The sequence below is a fragment of the Yarrowia lipolytica genome, chromosome 1C, assembly GCF_001761485.1.
Source record: "Yarrowia lipolytica chromosome 1C, complete sequence".
Classification (NCBI taxonomy): Eukaryota; Fungi; Ascomycota; class Dipodascomycetes; order Dipodascales; genus Yarrowia; species Yarrowia lipolytica.
The window spans coordinates 1,032,198-1,052,931 of NC_090772.1; the positions used below are offsets into that span (position 1 = coordinate 1,032,198).

Below are 20,734 nucleotides of genomic sequence, written 5' to 3' on the forward strand. Positions count from 1 at the left end.
TTTTTCGTGCGGACGTTGTTTGTGTTCTCGTTCTTCAGGGAGGCGTGGGTTGAGGGTGTTTGTGAGAGAGAAATAAAGTGGGGGTGCGAGCCAGCTTTTATATATACGTAAAGACTGAATAGCGACAGACACAGACAGATATAAATAAGGGCAAGCCTAAGGCATGCCGTGTGCGTTGCGACTTTATGTTACCGACATGTTACAGGACATTGGACCGGTCGGAGACAGGTGTGAATGGACCTGTTGGGCACATGTGTCTCAAAGGGACTTGACTGTGTCAGTATGTGTACGAGCACCACAGTTGTGTTTCAATTCTTGTGTTTGTAGTTGTATCGTGTACTCGTATATAAATACTTTTGTTCTTTCTCAATCAGGTCTGTATATGTACAAACATACTGTAGATGTATGCAGGATCACATACACTACACCAAAACACCCGCAGATATATACAACAGTGTTCGGATTTGGTAATCCCGTTAATATATATAACTACAGCTTGGAAACCGGACCAAAGGCTCGCTTGTCGAACTTGGTGACAGTGGGAATGTCTTCCTCCAACAGGAAACCCTCCTTGACGAGCTTCTTGGCAGCGGCAGTAATCTGGGTGGCATAAGAGCTGGCAGAGTAACGTTCCTCTACACTTAGACGAGAGTCAATGAGTCGAGATCCATCATACCGTTCGGCTCGAGTGGTCTTGAAGGGTATGAATTCTCCCTCAAGGAAGGTCTGGATACCATTTCGAGCCACAGAGTGGCCTGAATATGTTCCCAGAGGAACCTGAATAGCAGGATGAACAACCCCACAGGTCTCGTTTCCATCAGAGTTGACGGGAGGGGTAAGTACGGGGTATGTTTCAACCACAGCAGGAACAACCACGTCCTTGGAGACGGTTTCGATGATATGACAAGGCACGTTTCGAACGGAAGAGTAGGGAACCCCTTCAATATGAGGCCAGAGACGTTGAGCAACCGCCAGGGAAACAAGAGAATCGTCAGCCAAGGTGGGATACCGGGACATGGGAGGTAGTTTGATAGCATCCACCCAGTCAGCCATTGTCAATAGAGACGCCTTGAGAAAGGTGTTGTAGTGAAGAGTGACACCAGAGGAGCCCTTAGAGGACCGTTTTCCTGGAATGATGGGTTTGAAAAACGGAATGTGTTGCAATCCGGCCAGGAAGTAATGTCGTACGTTATCCAGCTCGTCAACAGGGGTCTTACCGTCGGTTTGGGTGGTACATAACCATCCGAATCCAGCACTCATATCGTTATCAGTATCAACATGGATGATTTTGGGCTGCAGTAGAGGTGGGTACTTGTGTAGAATACCGTCCGTCTTGCCCGTAATAGCGTCTGTGCTTGTGGCGTAAGCAAAAGGAAAGTTATTGTCTCCGATTCGCTTATTGAACTGTTGAGTGGATACAGCGCCAGCGTTGTTAAAAATCCCAGTAAAGTCGCCCCTTCGAGCTCCAGCAATGTAGTTGACAACTCCATCGAGCACCCTCAGGCCTCCCAGGTCGACGTTGAAGCCGTGGTAGAGAAAGGTCCGCAGAAAACGAGCACTTTGGGAGACTCCGAAAGCAACAACGTGTCGAGGCGAGATCACGTCAAACTTGCCGGACTTGACATACGAAAGCACATCTCTGTAAGCCACCAGGCCCAATCCAGACACTGTGGCGTCTGTGGCGAGGTAGTGGATGTCGAAAATGGCTGATTCAGGAACAGGGGTAGAAGACACGATCCTGACCTGACGCTTTCCCAAAACAATCACTGCTGCTGCAGGCAGTTCGACGCCCTTATCCTCTTCAAACCGACGCATAAACACCCTCACAGAGTCGTTATCTGCCAAATTGTAGTCTAGATCAATCAGACCATTCACAGGAAACGTTCGAGACGCTCCAAAAAACCGAGAAGCAGCATTCACCTCCTGACGAACATACCGCTGGATAGGTTTGCCATCCTTGGTTGCCACGGGAAACCGACTTCCCAGCTTGAAGCCCTTTCCAGCAGCCAAAGGTACATCATTCTGCCATCCGAGGTTGAGAACGGCATGACCAGCCTTCATAAGAGGCGCCAAATCCACAAATCCGCCCCGGCCCCGCTTGGCCTTGTTCATACCAGCCACCGTCGTGTTGGCAGCGTCTTCATCAATCGATCCTGTGCCTCGATTGGGCACCTCGGCAAAAAGTGTACCTGAAAAGTGTGATTTCGGAACCAGTAACCGAGCATCTACCGAGTACTCCACGGCCTCGGAATCAAGACCCTCCAGCGTGTCGGTTTCGGGAGAGCACGTGCCTGTGATTACGAGATCGTGTACTGTGTAGTTGTTACCCTCAAACTGCCGTTTCCGGATCTCGGTGACTTTCATTGTGTGGGGTGGGTGTATAATCAACGTACATACCCCAGAATCGGCCTACCTCTCCTGCATGTGCATGCGATGCATCACCGTCACGTGGTTTGACGAGTGAGCTATGAGTAAATGACTTGGAGGTGCGAATAAGCCATTAATCGCGGACGTGGGGATGGATGATGGTCACGTGACCTGGTTTGAGAGTCGAACGTCTGTTCTGCTACAAGTACAGTACAGATTTATCCAGTGCTATTGACCTCATTAGTAAGCATGATAGATGCCGTAATTCTAGTGAGATGAAAGTTTGGGAGCCGTTTTGAAGGGCTCCGAAAAATTCCTGCTGATATGTCCCCGTTAACATCACTGTTACCTTCAGACACAGTGCTTTGACCTCTCTTTGGGTCACCGGGTGAGATTTGGTGACTACAGTATTCCCCAACTAAGTTAGTTCCCATTTGTTGGTCACAGTTTACAGCTCTCAACAAAAGTTTGTCAGCTATTGAAGGACTCATTGACCTGTTCCAAGCACAGTTGTTTACGGAGACCTCTGAATATTCTTGCCTATGGGATGGAGCCCCGAGTTCTCGACAAATACCCAGTATATCCGTTCTGAAAGGCTGCGCCGTGCGAACTCAACATGACGTCTGACTTCAGTCCGATCGAAAAGCGGAAGAGCTTAGAACATCCAAAAAATGCTCCGATGAGGTATTTTTTGAACTGTAGAAGTTGGTTGGGGTATATAGTCATCTATTATGAGCAGTTTAATCCTTCCTCTATCCACTACGAGGTAAATGAACGTACCATCACAGCATGTGGTGAAGTTATATGAAAAGCCTGCTGATGTAAGAAGAGATCTGTTACAGTTGGAATAATGAGAGAAAGCGAGAAATCGGAAGAGCAACCGACAATGAAGAGACATGTTCCCTTTGTTGTCCCTGACCGCCTCCAAATTATCCAGCTTGTGTGGATGATGTCTCAAGGACATACTGTATCCAGGTTTCAACTGTATTACGGTAAAGTAGCGTGGAGATGTCTGGAATTCACGGAATGTCTGCCCTTTTCGGTTCGATGTCTACTGTAATAAGATAAAAAATGCTCTTTCATCAGTACAAGTGGCTTTCTATCACTTAATTTTGATCTATATTTCAGCTCTCTCATCTTTTTTTTTATTTTTTATTTTGTTTACTCGGCTCCTTGGGTTCACATTACACTTGCTGAAATGGAACTTCGAAACAACCAAAGTTGTTATAATACCCAAAGTGACATTTCCCTAGAGAAGTATCACCTGTTCGGTCATTTAACACAGCCCAGCTTGTCTTGTTTTCTTTTCCGATCTCACAAGTTGTTTGAATAATGCCTGAGGTATGCTGTCAAAAACTCACAACTCACAGATGATATCATGATAGACTCCATCACGGCAAAAGTTTCCGTCTGGGGATGTAGATAACGTGATCCCAGAGATGAGAAACTGGCTCCGTGGTAGTTGCACAGTAGAGAATCTTCTCAGCAGACCCACTGCATTCCTTATGGGAACCCAAAAATTGCTTTTTCCGAGACACCTTAGGAGCAAAGGGCTGCCAACTGGTTGCTGACTTCTAGAAGCCCTTGTACTTGCACTTTTGGGTCGTACGATATCCCAGGCAGGTGAGACAGCCAGACGTGGGGGGTTCATGAGGTTGAGGTTGATTCTTTTTTTCATATGTCATCGGGAGTGTCTGGACTTGTATTCGAGTGTCTACTGTATATCTAGCGGAATCTAGGGTACCTTTCCTGCAAACTTGGTATCTATACTAGTGTCTTGTTTCGAACGTAAACGGCACGCGGTATTAGAAGGGTAGGGAGCCGGTACAGGTGCCGATACAGGTGCTATACAAGTATGTACTGTACAGTACTGTGAGCTACCACGACTCTGCCATGGATATTTGACTACCCGGTAGAGCTGTGCGCTCTCGTTAGCTTAGGACAGACCTACTTGCACCCGTACTATTACATAAGTACACGGCGGCTGCATACGGCATCTCGGATCTAATGCCGTGCCGCTCCGGATCATGCCCTAATTAGTTTTTGGAGACGCCAAAGAGGCATGGAGGTCGGCAGGGATCTGAATTGTGTTTGTATACCCTCTCAAAGTCTTATTTTGCCCTCTGATGACCAAGATTTTCGCCTCGATGCTGCGCAAGGCTGGATTAATCTTTTCATTTGCCCTAAGAGGCTGTTCAAGGCTAAATGGAGAGGGCATTAGCCGAGCCCAAGATTGGGATAGGAACCTTGAGCTGAGAGACCTACGGGGTCTAGCTACAAGTAGCTCACCACAGGCAACCAGGAGCTCCTGACTGGTGGTTGAAAAGGTAGCGTTGATAGCCAAGACTAGGTCCCGCACTTGTGACGCGCACCAAGCATATTGTGGGTCTTCCTACGACCAACAAGACAGAAATGGGGGCTTTGGGTGGTGCACTCGCCTTGGTCCGTTGGGCACATTCCCCGTTCGAGGAGGTTGCCCGAAGTCACAGTTATTAGGTTGATTGGAAAGGCGTCGAACAAAGCTAATGTGGGTTTGCCACCAGCTCCGCCCCTGTGTTGAGTGAGAGGTCATCGATCGAGTGCATGTATGAAACCATGAGTTTGGGAGAGGTTTGAAAATGAAAGACAAACGCAAAGTGAAAAATGAAAACTTGTTGGCAGAGCCAGAGGTGGATAGAGCGGGAAAAAAGGAATGTCTCGGCCCAGGTGGTGTGACCAGCATCGGAAACGGGGCCCGCTGACTAAAACTGTACCGGACCGTTTCTTCCTCCCTCTCCACTATGTTGCCGCCCCCTCCCTCCACAGCTCATAACAGTATACTATTTTCCCTCTGCCGTTCCTTACAGTAGCTGGATCCATACAGTTAAACTCCAGACTAGACAGCGAAAAGTAATAGTCATCGCTCTATAGGTCTGTTGCACGGCTATAGAATTATCCTCGAGGAGGTAAAACATGCCCTTGTCCTTGTCTGGCCCACTCTCCTTGTCAATCAAAGTTGCTCTGCCTAAGCGAAATTTTACGCTGTGGGAGACTGGCAGACGTCCGGCTGATTGGCACATCACGTCCAAGCATGCCGTGTTCCTTAACCTGCCCAGAGTTTGGGGGTCTGAACCTTGGCGCCTTCGCCACAGCAGCCGGAGTTTCCCTCTTTACAGCGTGTGCCTGTAACGGGCCGATGGTCTACACCAAGCCCAGAAAGCATGAGTGTGGTGCGGAGAAAGTGCAAAGCTCATTCTTACAGATGCCGGCGGCCCCTCCAACGACCCATTTTGGAGCCGAACAACGCAGCCGCTTGGAGGACCATTTTGGGGGGGGGGGGGGGGGGGGGGCGACGCGCGATCGATCAGCGGGCCTGTTGCACACCAATGACCCCGAGCTAGGGGATCCTAAAGTTGCGATGGAGAAAGAAGGAACCCATCGCGGGCATCGAGCTGACCGATGGCGCTAATACATTCAGAGTTGGGCCCTGGATGTGAGACCAGATGATCCCGGAGCCAACCCGAGGAGAACCTAGGGCAAGGCCATAGGGAATGGTAGAGGTGCGTGTGGGATATCTGTCGAATCAACTCCGGTGGCAGAAGAGTAGGATCCAACTTTTACACCACCTTTCCCGCCCAAAACGCTGGCCAACGGCGGTGGAACATAGCTCGGTGATCATCGATCGAGCAGAGATACAACCCCCCCTCCAAAACCCGGGTTCCCATCGATAATCAGAAACCTAGAGAAGAACAGCGGCAGAAAAGATGTAATGCAACACCAACCTTGTTTCTCTTTTTCTTCTTTTATGATTCGGACCACCAAATCCACACACCTTTGTTATGCATTGTTTCAGGCCTCTGGGTATAAGTTTAACCAAATCCACACAGATGATATATATACGGGTCTTCGTCCACATGGAGTGAAAGGTTTTCGCTATTTCTCGGGCCGCCTACCAACCGCCCACCATTACATGCTCTGAATGCGAGCTTGCGACTGCTGCCGAGCGAGAAAGGTCAAATGCGATAGCCAACTGCCGTGTAAAGGATGCGTCACCTCCAAACTCACGTGTACCTACAACCACGTTCCCCGTAAAAAGGGCCCCAAGGTCGGAGGCAAGAGCGCCAGCATTCTCAACAAACTGAGACTGGGTCTGGATCAGGCCGATCCCACCGCCCCAGAGAAGCTCTCTTGGAATGTAGTCTCCCGGCCGCTCATGGACCGTGCTCTCAAGCACTACTTTGCCAACTACTATCCAGTCACCCCCGTGTTGGATGAGGCGGAGGTCTACTCCTACCTCACTCGGGAGCCCACATCGGAAACCTTTGCTTTGGTCATGTCGATAGTGGCCATGGCCATGGGGGATATGCTTGATCTGGAGGTGACAACGCCTTCGTCAAGAACCCAGAACGTGCTGCAGATTGTGCGAATCGTCTGCGATGCCGTCCATGCCGAGGAAACGGCACTGCTGACTAGCGGGGATCATAGACAGTTGGCTAATCAGACCATCACAGTTAACTCCATTATTACCCAATTCAACCTTTACGGCACCTTTTGCCAATTGGAAATGCCATCTCGCGCCTTCCATTATCTTAGACAGGCCATTTCCGCGGCCCAAACTGCAGGAATAGATAGAGAGGACTTTTACAAAAACGACCCCGTCATCCTGGAGCCCTTCCGCACCATGTTCTGGTGTCTCTATGTTTCTGAACGAGGATTTGCATTACAACACAACTACCCGGCAGCCCTAGGCCAAGACCTGCCTCTCTACCCTCAGTCAGAAGGAGAGGTGTTTGTTGGTCTCACTCAACTGGTAAAGTCCTTCTCCGTCTTCTCTCCAACCTTCTTCAAGTTGTGGAGAGACGGAAACGCAGCTTCCAGCCCAGCCGGATCTCCAAATACTAACCCTCAACATACCCAGACTGTCCAGCGACTGTTGCAGTACCATCATGCCAACCAGGCCAGTCCTCTGATTCCCTGCTCGCCTGTGCAACGATCCGACATTCTTATCACCGATCAGTGGATCCGCCTTCTGCTTTGGCGTCTGGCTCCCTACGGGGTCCAGCAACCTGCAGATATCGCCAAAAATGTGGTCGCTATTGCCGACTCTGTTCCCATCCAGACCATCCAGGCCCATGGAGCAGGCATGATGCTCAAGATCTATGACATTGGTATGACAGTTGCTACAGTGTTCCAGACTGCTGCTCACGCGGAACAGTTTGGTATCCCGGCACATTTGCATCGAATTCTCATGCTCATGTCGCAATTACAGACCTCTCAGCACCTCAGTGTACTGCTACAGGCTGCACAGCGACTGCTGCCAAAACTGGTGCCGGATCGAGTTATCAAAAACGAAGAGTCCTCGTCGGACAATACTACTAACAGTGGACTGATAGACTACGGAGGAGCAAGGCTGAACACCGGGGTGGGCAGTGACGCCGAGAGCGGCTCGTCCAACAGCCCCATTGATGGGCTGGGCGGGTTTTCTTCAAACAGGCCCATCTACCCTACCCCTCCTATCAATGGAAACTCCACACCGCAGGGCTTAGCTGCACCAGCACCGTTGCCTCACCCTCACCCGGGGTCGTATCCACCTCCAGTAGGCACTCTACATGGTCCTGGAACTACAACGGTAGGTCTGATGAATGAGCCTTACCCCCGTCCCAGCCCAAACCACTCACAACAACCACTCTCCCAATCTCCACGCATCAACGTCCATCCCAACATGGTTCCTGAGGGACCGCCGCCAAGTGAGTTCTTCCCTTGGTAAACTTGCATGAATTAACATAAAATAGAATATAGATCTGCGAAAAAGAATACAGTAATATCACACAGGGTAGACTTTGTACAGTGCTTTCTTTGTTTGAGCCGGAGGGAGCAAAGGAGCAAGGGCTGCAATTGGCGCGGGAGAAACTTCAAACGTGACCACCGTCTTCTTCCTTCGTCACGTGACTTCTCCGGCAACGCTCTAAGCATTCCGGATCCGGCTTCCTTTTGGTTTTCCCCTCTCCCATTTGCAAGTGATACACTTCATACACTTTCGTATTGCATGCCCACCTGTACACCTCGAGTTGGAGATGGCCCTGTGCTCGCACAAACACATTGACTTTGGAAGCAGTCCGATGCATGTCTTTGTACCTTTTTGTTGTCGGATATAACGCGAGTTTGTTTATATCCTGTGTCTATTATGTCTCACCCGCTCGTTTGTCGCCCAAGAATGTGCTGTGCAGGTGCCAATCATGACCAACCCCCATCTATGGGTTTTTTTGAGGTTCAGTCCCACAGACTCACTGACCAGGTGTATTGTACGCTCTGCATGTTTGTATATACAGTGCCGTGTCATTATCGTCAGTCCTGGGCAAAGATGCAGGAATCTACACTCTCATGTAGCTACCCTGTGGGACAACAACAAAAAGGGTACGCGATGTTCTTCTGTAGGTGTAAGATCACCTGTAGGAGGAGGAGGATTTCAAATCCGAGTGGCAAGTTGATTTTATTCGTGCCAAAAGCCGGCTCCAGAAGCCTCGCGACTCTGCTAGTCCCCTGGATTGTCCCCAGAACACGTTTTTACATTCATCTGTACCCAAACGGCCCGAATACCAAGAGTCATCCGCATCAGAGCTCCACAACAAATTAAGACGACGAGTCCACAGATTCAGGGGAAAGGCGCGAGAGCTTATGGAATACGGCCAAGGGTGTATACGGGAGGCGGTATGTACTGTATGTACTTACTGATGTCAGTATTTGAACTGGTACTGTACCGGTAAGTACCACTACAGCATGTACTGTACTCACATACTGAAGGTCTCCGAGGGTGGAGGAACTCATCTGTTCCAGGAGGGCGTATGTCAGTCGCTGCCTCGGCGAAAATCGTGGCGACTCGTCTAATCAACTCAATCCGGCCAAATGGATTCCCTTTTGTGCTCGGCTTCTGAAAATTGGCTCGTTCCCTGCTGGTATTTTCCGCTTTATTTTTCCGCCCATTTTTGAATTTTTTTCTCGTATTTTGTTTTTGCACTTTTTATCTGAACGAGCAGAATGGGCAAAATGGCCCGCAAAGAAAAAAGACTGCTGCAGCAGTACATACATGACCGTTGAACTCTAAGCAGAGGTAAAAGCGCCGTTGAGGGCGGACTGCGATGCGAAAAATGACGGGCCAATTCAACACAGTTGATGCTTATGTTCCGCAGAGCAATTTCTGAGGTCTGTGGCTTTTCAAGTATCGGCGTTTGAACATCAAGTGTAGTTGGGATTTTTTGGAGGTTTTAGTTGAGAGCGAAAAATAGGGTGTGCGTGATTGTGAAAAATCAAAAACTAAAAAACCCGGGGATGATGGATGGTCAAAAGTGGATCAGTATGGAGATGTCCACCATTGTTCAAAATTGGTGGAAAATCGTATTAAAATCTATTTACGAGCGTGGTGGTAGTTTCTGTGAAGTCGGTTTATCCATGGCGCAAATATTGGTCAAGATGAAGACATCTGAGGCTTATAAAGGTGGGTTGACAGGGGTGCAATGTACACTGGAAGTACAAGAAGTAAACCCGTATCGCTATGTATTGTAGGTGAGGAAGCCACTCCCAGAGTGAATATATAGACGCAGTGTCTCTATTCGCTTCTAGACCGAAACACTTCACTGGTGACTACTGATCTTCTCGCATAGAACCGCGAGCTTTGAATCAGTTGTACTGTACCACTACAATTGGTCTACGTGGACTAGCTGGCTGTCGACACTCGCCACAGCAGTGTTTCGACGCTAGTCAGGATACGTCTCATCAGGACAGCCATATGAAACAGGAAAGAGAACAAGAAGGGGTTTTACGGCCCTGCCAACCGGCTGCGGATCATTACGTTTACGCGCAAACCGGGACATTGGTGGGAAGAAACACATCTGTGGTGGCCTGCAAATGTGTACGGCAGGAGCTCAGTGTCTTGAATGACAATAAATGGAGTGGACAAATAGGCGAACATGTGGGGCATCAGTGCAAAGAACTGAGGAATCAAGGAGCAGCAATGGGTTTTAAGGAAGAGGTGGTTTGTCGACAGCGGAATAATGTCCGACTGTCGCCACCTGGGGGAAAAAAGTCGCGGCGCTTTGGCCCAGAGTGGCGATGTTAGCAGACGTTGTTGTTGTGGTGTCGGTCGCCAACGTCTGTCAGAGCCCGTCGTCCGGGACCGGAATGGACGTTCGTACTGGCGTGTCGTCAAGAGGAAGAAGAGCTCGTTTTAAATACGGTCTGAGGCACCTCACAAGGTTCGTTGCATCTTCTGGGGGAACAATGCCACCCTCAAGCTCCGAGACACGCCGGAACAGACATCACATCCTCCGACGGGCAATAAGGAGCGCTAAAAGTGGCCGAGGAGGAAATTAAAAGCCCCGACTTGCCTTTTTCGTCAAGCACTATCTAATGAACCCTTCAAAGTACTGATGGACCCCTTTCTGCTCTCTCTTCGTGGTGCCCAAACGTCGTTCCGCCAACTGGTCCGCGCCCCTGCAAAAGATACTTCAAAGCAGCACCCAGCACCTGGAAATCACGCCTATCAATCTTACTTCGGCTTGCTGTCAAAGACACGGCCCGAGGGAGGGAAAAATGCACAAACGTGTGGCTTCTGGGGCCTTTTTGACATGACAAAGATCTCGTGGACGTGTTGGTGGACCTTACTGGTGGCATGGTCGTCAGTTCCAATCCCGTAGAGTCACTTCAGACCCATAGAGACGCTTCTTGGACTACAAGAGGTACACAGAGTTCAGACAATATGGTCGGTCTGAAGAGATCCAAATAGTGGGGAGACTGGCCCATGTAGAAACAGCGACCCTTGGTAGCTGAGATGAATATGGGGTTGTGATAACAGTTTGAGCCGTAAAAGGGGGTCATTTCATTGGTTCTCGATGATATAACCGTTCATAAATGTGTCGTACAAGCAAAATACGACCCTTGCTACGAGTACTGCAACCATTCAAAAGTACCCAGGAGAGAATATGAATCACATCATAACCAAATCAGTTCAAGACATTTGGACCAACACTCTGAAAGTTCCTTGTTAACCCCGAAAGGGGTACATTACATACGATCATCGAGCTCTAAAGCTACTCATTATCACTGATCTGCTATATCATACACTACGAGGGAAGTATCTACACAATTACTGCTAATTTCTGCATAGAGAAGCAGCCACGTACATTCTTTGCCTCCCCATATCATTTCATTAGTTCAGAACCAATAAGCCACCATCGGTGGTCATCCGTTGGTTGTACTTCCCTCGCGCGCTATTATCAACTTCATTATGCTAATTACCACAGCTATCTACCACTTTGGGTTAAACTCATCGTTCTCCTTGGTCACCTCATCCTTGTTGTCCTTCTCCCAGCCTCGAGCCGACGTCATCTGTGGCTCTGACACACTGAACATGTGGTCTCGGTCGTCCATTCCTCCTCCAACATCATCGCCAAAGTCCAGCGAGTCCAAAAACTCGACGGGAAGAACAGGCTCATACCGTCGAGCCCGCTTTCGACGAAGGCCGCCCACAGCACCCCATGTTATAATCATCTCAGCCAACGAAGGCAGCAAGAAGGGTAGCAACTGCGTAGGATCCAGCAGTAGGTTGGGCTCGCTGCCATCGTCATTCTCATAGTACTCTGGAGGCAACTGTGACGTGTTTGTGAGTCCAGCAGGGTTCTGGGGCGGAGGAGGGGTGGCTTCGAACGCATCACCTTCAGCTCGTGCACCATCACCGCTCTCCTTGCCCTCCTTGGGGTCCTCCGACTTTGTAGACTTTACCGACTTGGCAGTCTTGGCGCTCTTGGCGCTATCGTGACTCTTGATAGCCTTGAGCACGTCTCTGTTCTCGACCCGACGCTTGAACGACTCCGCAAGCTCTTGCAGGTACTTTTTGTAGTCCTTTGACAGTCCGTTCTCGTCCACCTCGGGTCTGTACTTTTTAGCCACATGCAACAACTGGAATGGGTTGAGAGCAGTAAGCTGTTGTAGAGTAGCAATGACGTTGGTGAAATCGTCTCCAAAGCCAGTGAAACACTGCAGCCACTGCAGCATCTGCACCAGTGATGCCAGATGCTTTCGACAGAGCTCGGAAATGGAAGGATAGATCTTTCCGTTACCAAACTCATCCACCATCTCGTACTTGCGGTCATTCTGACGAGCCCAGTCCTCGATAGCAGACACGTTAAGACGCACTTGCATGGCACGTGATCGAGACAGGTACCGCCGGTTAGTCAGCACTCGATTGAACAGCACAGCGCCCAGCCAAAACAGCAGCTGAGAAACAATCTGCTGAGTCAGAATGGGATGGATCTCAAACAGGTCAAGAATAAAGAGCACGGAAGACAGAATTGACGTCACGTTGCGTGGACTTGGCAGCGCCTTTCTATGTGGGGAAAGTGGACGCATCTGCTCCTCCATCTCCTCCTGATGACTTTTCTCTTTGTGCTTTTTCTTGAAGAGCTTCCACTCGTGTTTGTAGTTGATCGCGTCCAGACCGGGGATGGTCTCATGATCCAAAATGCAAGTGTCCAAAAGGGGCTCCAGACGTCGCTCGCAATCCTGGCAAATCAAAACATGAATGTCGTTGCACAGTGAAGCCAGATCGGCCTGTGTCTTGGTGTATTCCACCTTTTGCAGCTCTGCGTCTCGTCGGAAATAGTACAGCAACAGAGATGCATTAGAGAGCCAAAAGGCCAGAGTCACCATATCCGTAGCCTTAGCCTCCACCTTGGCCTTGATTCGTCCGATAGCAGGGTTCATGACTGCTGCGACCACATCCTTGTTGTCTAGAGTGTAATGCGCGTACCGGGCACACAAAAAGAGCATGTTCGCCGGAATGGGCTTCTGTGTATGGTTTCTCTGGGGCTCGATGTTGGTGATGACTATGTCGAGGATCTGGGGAATGTCCTTAGTGGAGAAGACAAACATTTGGTCCGGCAGACACCGCGACCAGTTGAATGTGTCACTGAAGGAGTCCTCCATGGCGTCTAATCCGTCGTCATCGTCGTCGTCCTTCTCCTCATCACTGTCGCCCTGCAGCTTGTCCAGCCGCACGTCAAAGTTGTATGCCGACTCCATGACAATCTCGTCGGTCGCCACTTCTGCGCCCATGATACCCGACTGGTAAAAGTCGCCACTTTCGTTGCTATCGTCCATCAGGCCTCTTCCCTTGAGATACAGGTGGATAGTAGACCCGTCGGTCACAAACCCAAGGGCGTTTTTTCCACACCCTGTGTTTTTGGCTGGGTCTGCTCCGGCGTCCAGCAGATCCCGTACAATGTTGAAATGCCCATTCTGAATGGCCCACATTAGCGGTGTGTACGAGAACTTGTCTTCGGTTTCCACATTCGCCCCATAGGCTATTAATTCCTGCACAATCTTGTCGTGGCCAAAACACGCGGCGTAGTTGAGCGCGCTATTGCCATTGTCGTCGGTGGCGTCCATATCGATTCCGTACTGATCACGCTTGTCCAGAAGGTCGCGAGTGGCGTCCAAATTGCCGTTGCTGGACGCAGAAAACAGCAGAAGCTGCAGCTGCTCCGACTTATCGCTGGCAGTCAGCTCCTCGTCCTCCACAATCTCCTCCGAGTCCAATTCCAGACGAGCCAGATGTTCCTTAACGCTGACCATCTCTTTGTATGTTTCCGTGTCGGTGCCTTTTTGTGGAGCTGGAGCTGAAGAAAGAGGCGGTAGCGGAGCCGCCACAGCAGCATTCGCGCCTCCTCCGCCACCCCAGGGGTCAAACACAGGATCCAATGGTGCAGACATGTGTTTCTGTGGGTAGAGTGTCGTGTTTGGTCTAGCTGAAGTGTTGTGCAAAGCTAGGTTTCGGGATTATGCAGTGCACCTAAGAAGCAGAGGTGGTGGTGGTCTGGTGTACGGTGAGAAAGGGGGTCATGGCGTATTTTTGCACAGCCTGATTGGGAGGAAGCAGACAAGAAATATATATATTCTCAGATTGGTTTTGTGACAGACTCTGTGTAGCAACTTATACAATACCTCTCCTACTCGTATCATTTCCACATTCCTTCTAGCTACTGTAATACAACACACGACTATCAAGGGAGGCCAAAATTAACTCACGAGCTGACGGCGGTTGAGACAGAGTCTGAGGATAAGACAACATGTACTGTGAGATATGTCAGGAGTCATTGGCGGAGGTGGGATGTCACGTGATTAGAAACGTCGCGGAATGTTTGATCTGACAGAAGAAGTGGCTGAAAAGATTTCATTTAAATCCCTCAACACACCTCGGAAATTTCGGCTTCGTTCTGTCGGACTTACTTAGTCGCTGCATGTCCAGAACTACTCAGAGGGTGTGCCAAAGGGATGTTTTTTCGTGAGCGGAGATGAGAGGATAAGCACTAAATCAGTAGAAAATGCATGGGTAAGTTGATTCCTCGAATAATTCCCGCAATAATTTGCATCAAAGGTGATAATTGAGATGGTATCTTAGCCCAGTCCCGGACAACTACCATCTTTAAAGTAACCTAATTTAGGTATCAACAAATTTATAAATATCAAAAAAAACACATGCTAAAGGTTCTCAACTAAAAATCTAACAAATCCCAAATACTGCAAGCATTCTTTTTCATCGTTGTCTTCAAATAAATACGTACCGATCCTTGGTAACCAATCCTTCTTTCGTAATCACTCCTTCATTTTAGCAACCACAACCCGCACTTGCACTCCCACACTTTCTGTCGAGTCCCGCTCAACCTTCAACCGCTGCTCAAGCATCTCAAAGAATTCAGATTCCTGCTCGTTACGCATCTTGTGTCCAATAACCACCTTTGCTGAGGGGTTTGCCTTTAAAAGACGTTCCAAGCAAGCAACCAAAGTCTCGTACATGTCCATATTGTACGTGCAATCAGCCACAATAATGAGATCAAGATTGGTCAACTGAGAAACATCCTCATCAGCCCAATCAAGAGCCATAAACGAGGCAGACGAATTGTTCAGCGCGATACTCTCCTCGGCACACTCTCGAGCCTCCTCCAGATCAGACAAAATCAAACTTCCCTGACCTCCCAGATGCTTTTCCACCGCTAACCCAACAATTCCACATCCTGCACCTAGCTCCAAAATGCCCACCTGCTGGCTGGAATCTTTACCGGTGATCTGCTCATAGATTCGCTCCTTGGTAAGCGTATGAGCCAGAGTGACGCCTGCGTCCCACACGTGACGAGCTATACTGTTTCCTGTGTCTTCCTTAATGGTGAGAGGAATGGAGTCGAATTTTCGAATCGACTTGGCAGGGAACTTGCCATTGACGGCCTGGGCGTAAAGATCGAGGAACCGAGCGGGCTGGTCTGGAAAGAGGTCATCGCGCGATGACAGCACTGTGGCTCGAAAAATAGGTCCGGGAGCTGTTATGACAGTCACGGATCTGTCTCCTGGAGACCATGTCACTTTGCTTCTCCTCTTTCCCACCTCAATGCCAATCTCAGCTGATCCGTGGAACAGGGCGTCACCCAGGTCGTTGCTGAGCGAGAGTACGCTTTTGTATCCCTCTTTTGTCGCCGTGGGGACTTTGAGGAACTTGATATGGTAGAGCATGTGGAGATGAAATAAATTTTAGACGTCATTGTTAAGAGTAGATAGTGAACTTAATTTGAAAAGTCGGAGGGTGTAGAATGAAAGTGAGAGGGGCTAGAGACAGGATATTACACACATGTGATGAGCAGCGATAGCTCATGCGCCTTCTTTTATCTTTTTTCAAATCTCTTCTTTCGGACTTGGAGGTATCGTGTTACCTGCAGTGTACTTACAACGATCTGAGTGGTTCGCTCGCGTCTTCACAATTGTTTGAAACGGATACAATATGAATCTGAGAGTCCAACGGGGACTGTCCTAGGCATGATTTACTTAGTTTGCTAAATCAGAAGCTTTCAGCAGCTCGCATTCTTTTTGTCGCTACACCTCCTTCTTCCATCAGTATATACATTTTATTATTTACAACTCTGGTCGTCTTCACCGAAAACGTCATTATCATCCCCGCTCACCGTCTCAGGGCCTTGGCAAGGATGTTTCGCTTCTGAGAAAAGCCCTTGCCAGAGAAACCCAGCTCCTGGAGCATCTCCTCGGCCTTGGCAGGCTCGTTTTGAAGCATGTGGGTGGCCTGGACCAGGCTATGGGTCTTGGAAAACTCGTTTCGCAGCACCTCCAGAGAGAGGTTGGCGATGGGCTTGTTCGGGGGCCACGAATCAATGCCGTAGTGCTGTTTGATCTGCTTGACCTGGTCCTCGTGAGCCTGATCTCGGGGACCCTTCCACTCGTACTCAGCGACCTGTCGCAGCTGCTCCAGCACAGACAGAGCTGAGACCTCCTCTCCCTGCTCCTTGTCCTGGTTGAACTGCATGGTTCGCTTCTTGTTGTCTTCCTCGACAAGGCCGGGGGCTGCCTTCTGGTACGCGAGCCACTCCTGACCCTGAGCGGATTTGATTTCTGCAACAGCAAAGTGCTTGGTCTTGGAAATGGGTCGGCACTGCTCGATTCGAACCACATCACCCTCCTGGCAGGCCATCATCTCGTCGTGGGTGTAAAAGTCTCGGTGGAAGTTGATCTCCTTGAGAATGGCGGGCATGTACTTTCGACGGGTGACTCGCACCTTGATGGACTTGGAGCCCTTAGGACCGAGTCGGGTCACCACGCCGACAAAGCTCTGTCGGCCTCGCGCGTGGGAAAATGCTGTGCTCATTGTAGTGTGGAAATGTCGTGGTGACAGTACCTTGAGACGGGTTTGTAAAGGATGAAATTTCACTTGCAGGGAGGGTCGTGGGTTCGATTTGGGGTGGTGCCAAATAACGTTGGTGCAATGTCGCCAGTTCGAATTGGGATAAGGGTAGATTAAGGGGAGATGTGGCAGGGTCCGAACCGGCAATTGTTTCTAATTGGTAGATTAAGAAAACGCTTCTTAGCATACTCGCATGTTAAATATGTGATCCACTTGTTCGGCAGACACATTATGGACTCGTTGTTGTAGTTTTGTTTTCAACTAATAATGTAACTGTAATAACAGTAACTCCCAACTAGACACTTGAGGAAATGACACAGCCGACACTCCCTCCATCTTCATCAATAACCATTCGATTGCAATTTGAAAACTTTTGTATCCCTCTACGCACCGTCCATTCATCACTGGGTAGGCGGTTTTAGTCCCTCACGACACACAGGACACACCTTGGAAGCCGTCACACATGGCCATCAACTGTAAACTCTATGCAGCAGCTCTAAGGCAGCATGCAAGCATCGTAGGTACGAAATGGCAAGACGATCTGGCTCTCTCAAGTTGTACCCACACACCTACGGCCATGAAAATTGAAGAGATCTTCGATGATGAAACGACAACCAAACCCCAGCTAAAACCCGGGCACACCACAGCACAGGTCAGATCGGACAAGGACATTGAAATGGAGATAGACGACGATATCCAGAAGAAGGTGCAGAACCTGAAGGTGGAAGATCTGGAGGATCTAGAGAAGACAGCGGTGCCCACGGCAAAGGAATCGATGGCGCTAGATGCTGTATTGAAGGACGCAGAAAACCTGGCCGAAATCGGTGTTATGGACAACAAGATCAACGTTACAGCAATCTGCCAGTACCAGTTCGGTCCCGAGGTGGATCCCGACATCAAACGGTACTATTTGACATCTGCCAAGGGGGACGAAGATTCGGAGGAGGGTAATTGCCACAAGAAGCGCAAGTCTGTGCCCGACTTCCGTCCATCTGCTGTGACTATCTTGTTATCAGTACTGAACCTGATCCAGATGAGAGCCAATGCTACAGTCCACAACAAGGACATTATTTCCATCAGTTTGAACGACATGAAAACGGTGCACAAGATTCTGAACATGGTGGTTGTTGAGGGTCTATATGGAGGTCTGGACCCTTCTCTACGGTCTGACTTGGAGAAACGAACACGATTACGTCCTTCTACGACAGAGCAAGACCCGATCTTGGCAGAAATCACATACAATGGCATTTCTGAACTCATCAACGACGGTGGAGATGTGGGAGGACTTATTCTAAGAGCAGGGTACTATGGAGATGTGTTTTTGTTGGCGTCAACGCTCAAGAGGGCTGACTTTATGGACAAGATTGATACGTACCAGCTGTACAGTATTCTGACTAGATTGGCCAAGAACCATCCGTTGGTCACTTCTACACTGTCGACTCTTCCCATGCGACCAGATGGAGTCGCTTCTTTCATTGACTTTGTGCTTACCTCAGGAGATAGCAGTAAGAACCTGCTGATGGAGAAGGTGGTTCAGGTGCTGACGGCTGTTCCAAAGGGTGTTCCTCCCCGAGACTTCTTCCAGTCCGTCTTTGGGCAAATTCGACACATTTTGACGTTGGCCTCAGATACGGACTCGTCCAAATTTGTGGTCGACTTTGTCGCAAAGTTGTACGACATGCCCAAGTTCCACAAAATCGTGCAGTTTGAGATCAACAACCATGTTCTCAATGTGTTTAGACCATCGCGGGAAAAGATTGATTCTGTGGAACTCAACCACGTGGTTATTTCTTCCAAACAGCTCGAGCAGGCTCTCGTTACTCTCTACAACCTCCTTCGAGTGGAACAACCCACGACAGACATCATGGACAAGATCAGCACCAACCTGTGGTACTATGCATACTCGGAACACAAACAGAAGTTGCAACCGCGAATGTACCGTTTCCTTGCCGAGTATATCAGCAAGCAGCGACTTGTGACTGTCGATAACACTCTCAGACAGATCTACAACAACCTCGGACAGACTGGAATCTACCAGACAGACTTTCACGCAGACGGGGACGGTCGATTGGAGCTCCGGCGAGTCTCAGAGGCTTCTACTTCACCCATGTCTATTCTGTCGGAGGTTGATGATCGGGTGAGTTTGTTTGTGCGCCTTCTAGGAGAGGCAAAAAACCCTCAGGTGGTGTCTAACATGTTCACTGAGACTCTGGTGAGATACCTGGAGCATTCTCAGACTGATGAGGGAGATCCTATTGGCCAGCTGATCAATGCGAAGCTCATGGAGGGTTTGATGATGGGTCACAAGGGTCTGATTGCCAAGAGTCCTGAAAAGATTGTCGAGCTAGTCATCAAGCTGCTAGAGGGATACGAGAAACAGAAGGCTCCAGTCTATGATGATTCAGACGACGATATGGCAGATTCGGATGATGAGATGGAGGGAGAGGAAAGCATGGTCAAGTCGTCTCTTGACATTCTTGCGGCTTTAGCTCTGGAAGATGCAAACGTCTCGGACGCCATTCCTGTGGTGGAACAGCTCATGAAGCGAGATCCTTCGTTACAACAGACTTGCCAAACATTCCTGGACTCTGTTAAACAGTCTCATATCTCTGAGTTCTCCATGAAACAGGTTATGGATATGCTTGACGATTCTATGATCCCTATCAGAGCGCAGGGTCTGCAGAAACTCATCTGGGCCATCAAGAGCAATCACGTAACTCTTGCACAAGTGATGCCTATTCTTTTGAAAAACTTGGCTGATGATGACTCGTATATATACCTGAACTGTGTTAAGATGGTTGAGATTTGCATTGAAAGGTATCCTGATGGATTGGAGACCTTTGCCGGCATTTACACGGACAAGAAGATGGCTGAAGGAGTGCGTCTCAAGCTGGGAGAAGGATTGGCCAAGGCTATTGAGCGTCTGGCTGCTGACCGTCGATACGTCAACATTCTGGCTCCCAAACTGTTCCAGATTATTCGACCCGATAACCAGTACGAGAACGAAGTGCGCATTTCTGCTCTGTCTCTAATCTCGATTCTGTGCGAACGAAACGAGGGTCTCTACACCTCTGAAGGTGATGCTTTTGACGTCGCTCTGGGTGTGCTTAAACATGAGCATGGCGATATTGACGTCAGAAGAGCTGCAGCTAGACTGTTGGTTACACTCACAATGTATATGAACGGTAATCATTGGGATCAGATCAAAACCCAGGCTCAACACGTGTATGACAATGATGCCGACGATGTTGTTAAGGGTTACTGCAAGGAGATTCTGGAGTACATTTCCCATGCCACTGCGAGTTGAATGAATCATGTATATTAGTATAGAATGATAATTGTATACATGTTGCCAAAGTATTTGAATCTGTTAGATGTACACGTTCTCGCTGCCCAATGTCGAAGCTCGGGGTACAATTCACACAAGCATCCTCCTTGGATGTTCTTGATTTGAAAGTAGCGATTTCAAAGAAAAATGTCGGGGGAAAAGAGGGTGCCCTGGTCTCATACTGGCTCTAACCCCAGTGTATTTGTTTCAAGGGTAGGATGTAACGACTACATTAGTATGTACTGTAGATCACTTGTTCAAATAGATCTGAAGAGTATCTCGAACAGGTTGTAATTGCACGGCAAAGGGTTATGTTCCAGTATTCCTAG

The 20,734-nt window shown here is 49.1% G+C and overlaps 7 protein-coding genes across 7 annotated transcripts; 2 read left to right on the plus strand and 5 right to left on the minus strand.

Moving 5' to 3' along the window:
* Positions 1 to 489: 489 nt before the first annotated feature.
* YALI1_C10345g (uncharacterized protein) lies at positions 490 to 2,364 on the minus strand (the record flags this gene model as incomplete). The annotated part of the gene is made up of 1 exon (XM_501571.2): positions 490 to 2,364. One exon carries the CDS (start codon positions 2,362 to 2,364, stop codon positions 490 to 492), a length of 1,875 nt encoding a protein of 624 aa, XP_501571.2.
* Positions 2,365 to 5,963: 3,599 nt separating this feature from the next.
* Positions 5,964 to 6,262, minus strand: YALI1_C10382g (uncharacterized protein; the record flags this gene model as incomplete). Its single annotated transcript, XM_068282242.1, has 2 exons — positions 5,964 to 6,050; positions 6,098 to 6,262. 2 exons carry the CDS (start codon positions 6,260 to 6,262, stop codon positions 5,964 to 5,966), a joined length of 252 nt encoding a protein of 83 aa, XP_068138343.1.
* Positions 6,263 to 6,325: 63 nt separating this feature from the next.
* On the plus strand, positions 6,326 to 8,113 carry YALI1_C10385g (uncharacterized protein; the record flags this gene model as incomplete). The annotated part of the gene is made up of 1 exon (XM_501572.3): positions 6,326 to 8,113. The coding sequence occupies one exon, from the start codon at positions 6,326 to 6,328 to the stop codon at positions 8,111 to 8,113; it is 1,788 nt and encodes a 595-aa protein (XP_501572.2).
* Positions 8,114 to 11,646: 3,533 nt separating this feature from the next.
* YALI1_C10463g (uncharacterized protein) lies at positions 11,647 to 14,109 on the minus strand (the record flags this gene model as incomplete). Its single annotated transcript, XM_501573.3, has 1 exon — positions 11,647 to 14,109. The coding sequence occupies one exon, from the start codon at positions 14,107 to 14,109 to the stop codon at positions 11,647 to 11,649; it is 2,463 nt and encodes an 820-aa protein (XP_501573.3).
* An 882-nt stretch (positions 14,110 to 14,991) lies between these two features.
* On the minus strand, positions 14,992 to 15,900 carry YALI1_C10480g (uncharacterized protein; the record flags this gene model as incomplete). The annotated part of the gene is made up of 1 exon (XM_501574.3): positions 14,992 to 15,900. One exon carries the CDS (start codon positions 15,898 to 15,900, stop codon positions 14,992 to 14,994), a length of 909 nt encoding a protein of 302 aa, XP_501574.1.
* A 442-nt stretch (positions 15,901 to 16,342) lies between these two features.
* Positions 16,343 to 17,041, minus strand: YALI1_C10492g (mitochondrial 37S ribosomal protein uS17m; the record flags this gene model as incomplete). Its single annotated transcript, XM_501575.3, has 1 exon — positions 16,343 to 17,041. One exon carries the CDS (start codon positions 17,039 to 17,041, stop codon positions 16,343 to 16,345), a length of 699 nt encoding a protein of 232 aa, XP_501575.1.
* A 499-nt stretch (positions 17,042 to 17,540) lies between these two features.
* Positions 17,541 to 20,384, plus strand: YALI1_C10497g (uncharacterized protein; the record flags this gene model as incomplete). Its single annotated transcript, XM_501576.3, has 1 exon — positions 17,541 to 20,384. The coding sequence occupies one exon, from the start codon at positions 17,541 to 17,543 to the stop codon at positions 20,382 to 20,384; it is 2,844 nt and encodes a 947-aa protein (XP_501576.2).
* Positions 20,385 to 20,734: the final 350 nt, after the last annotated feature.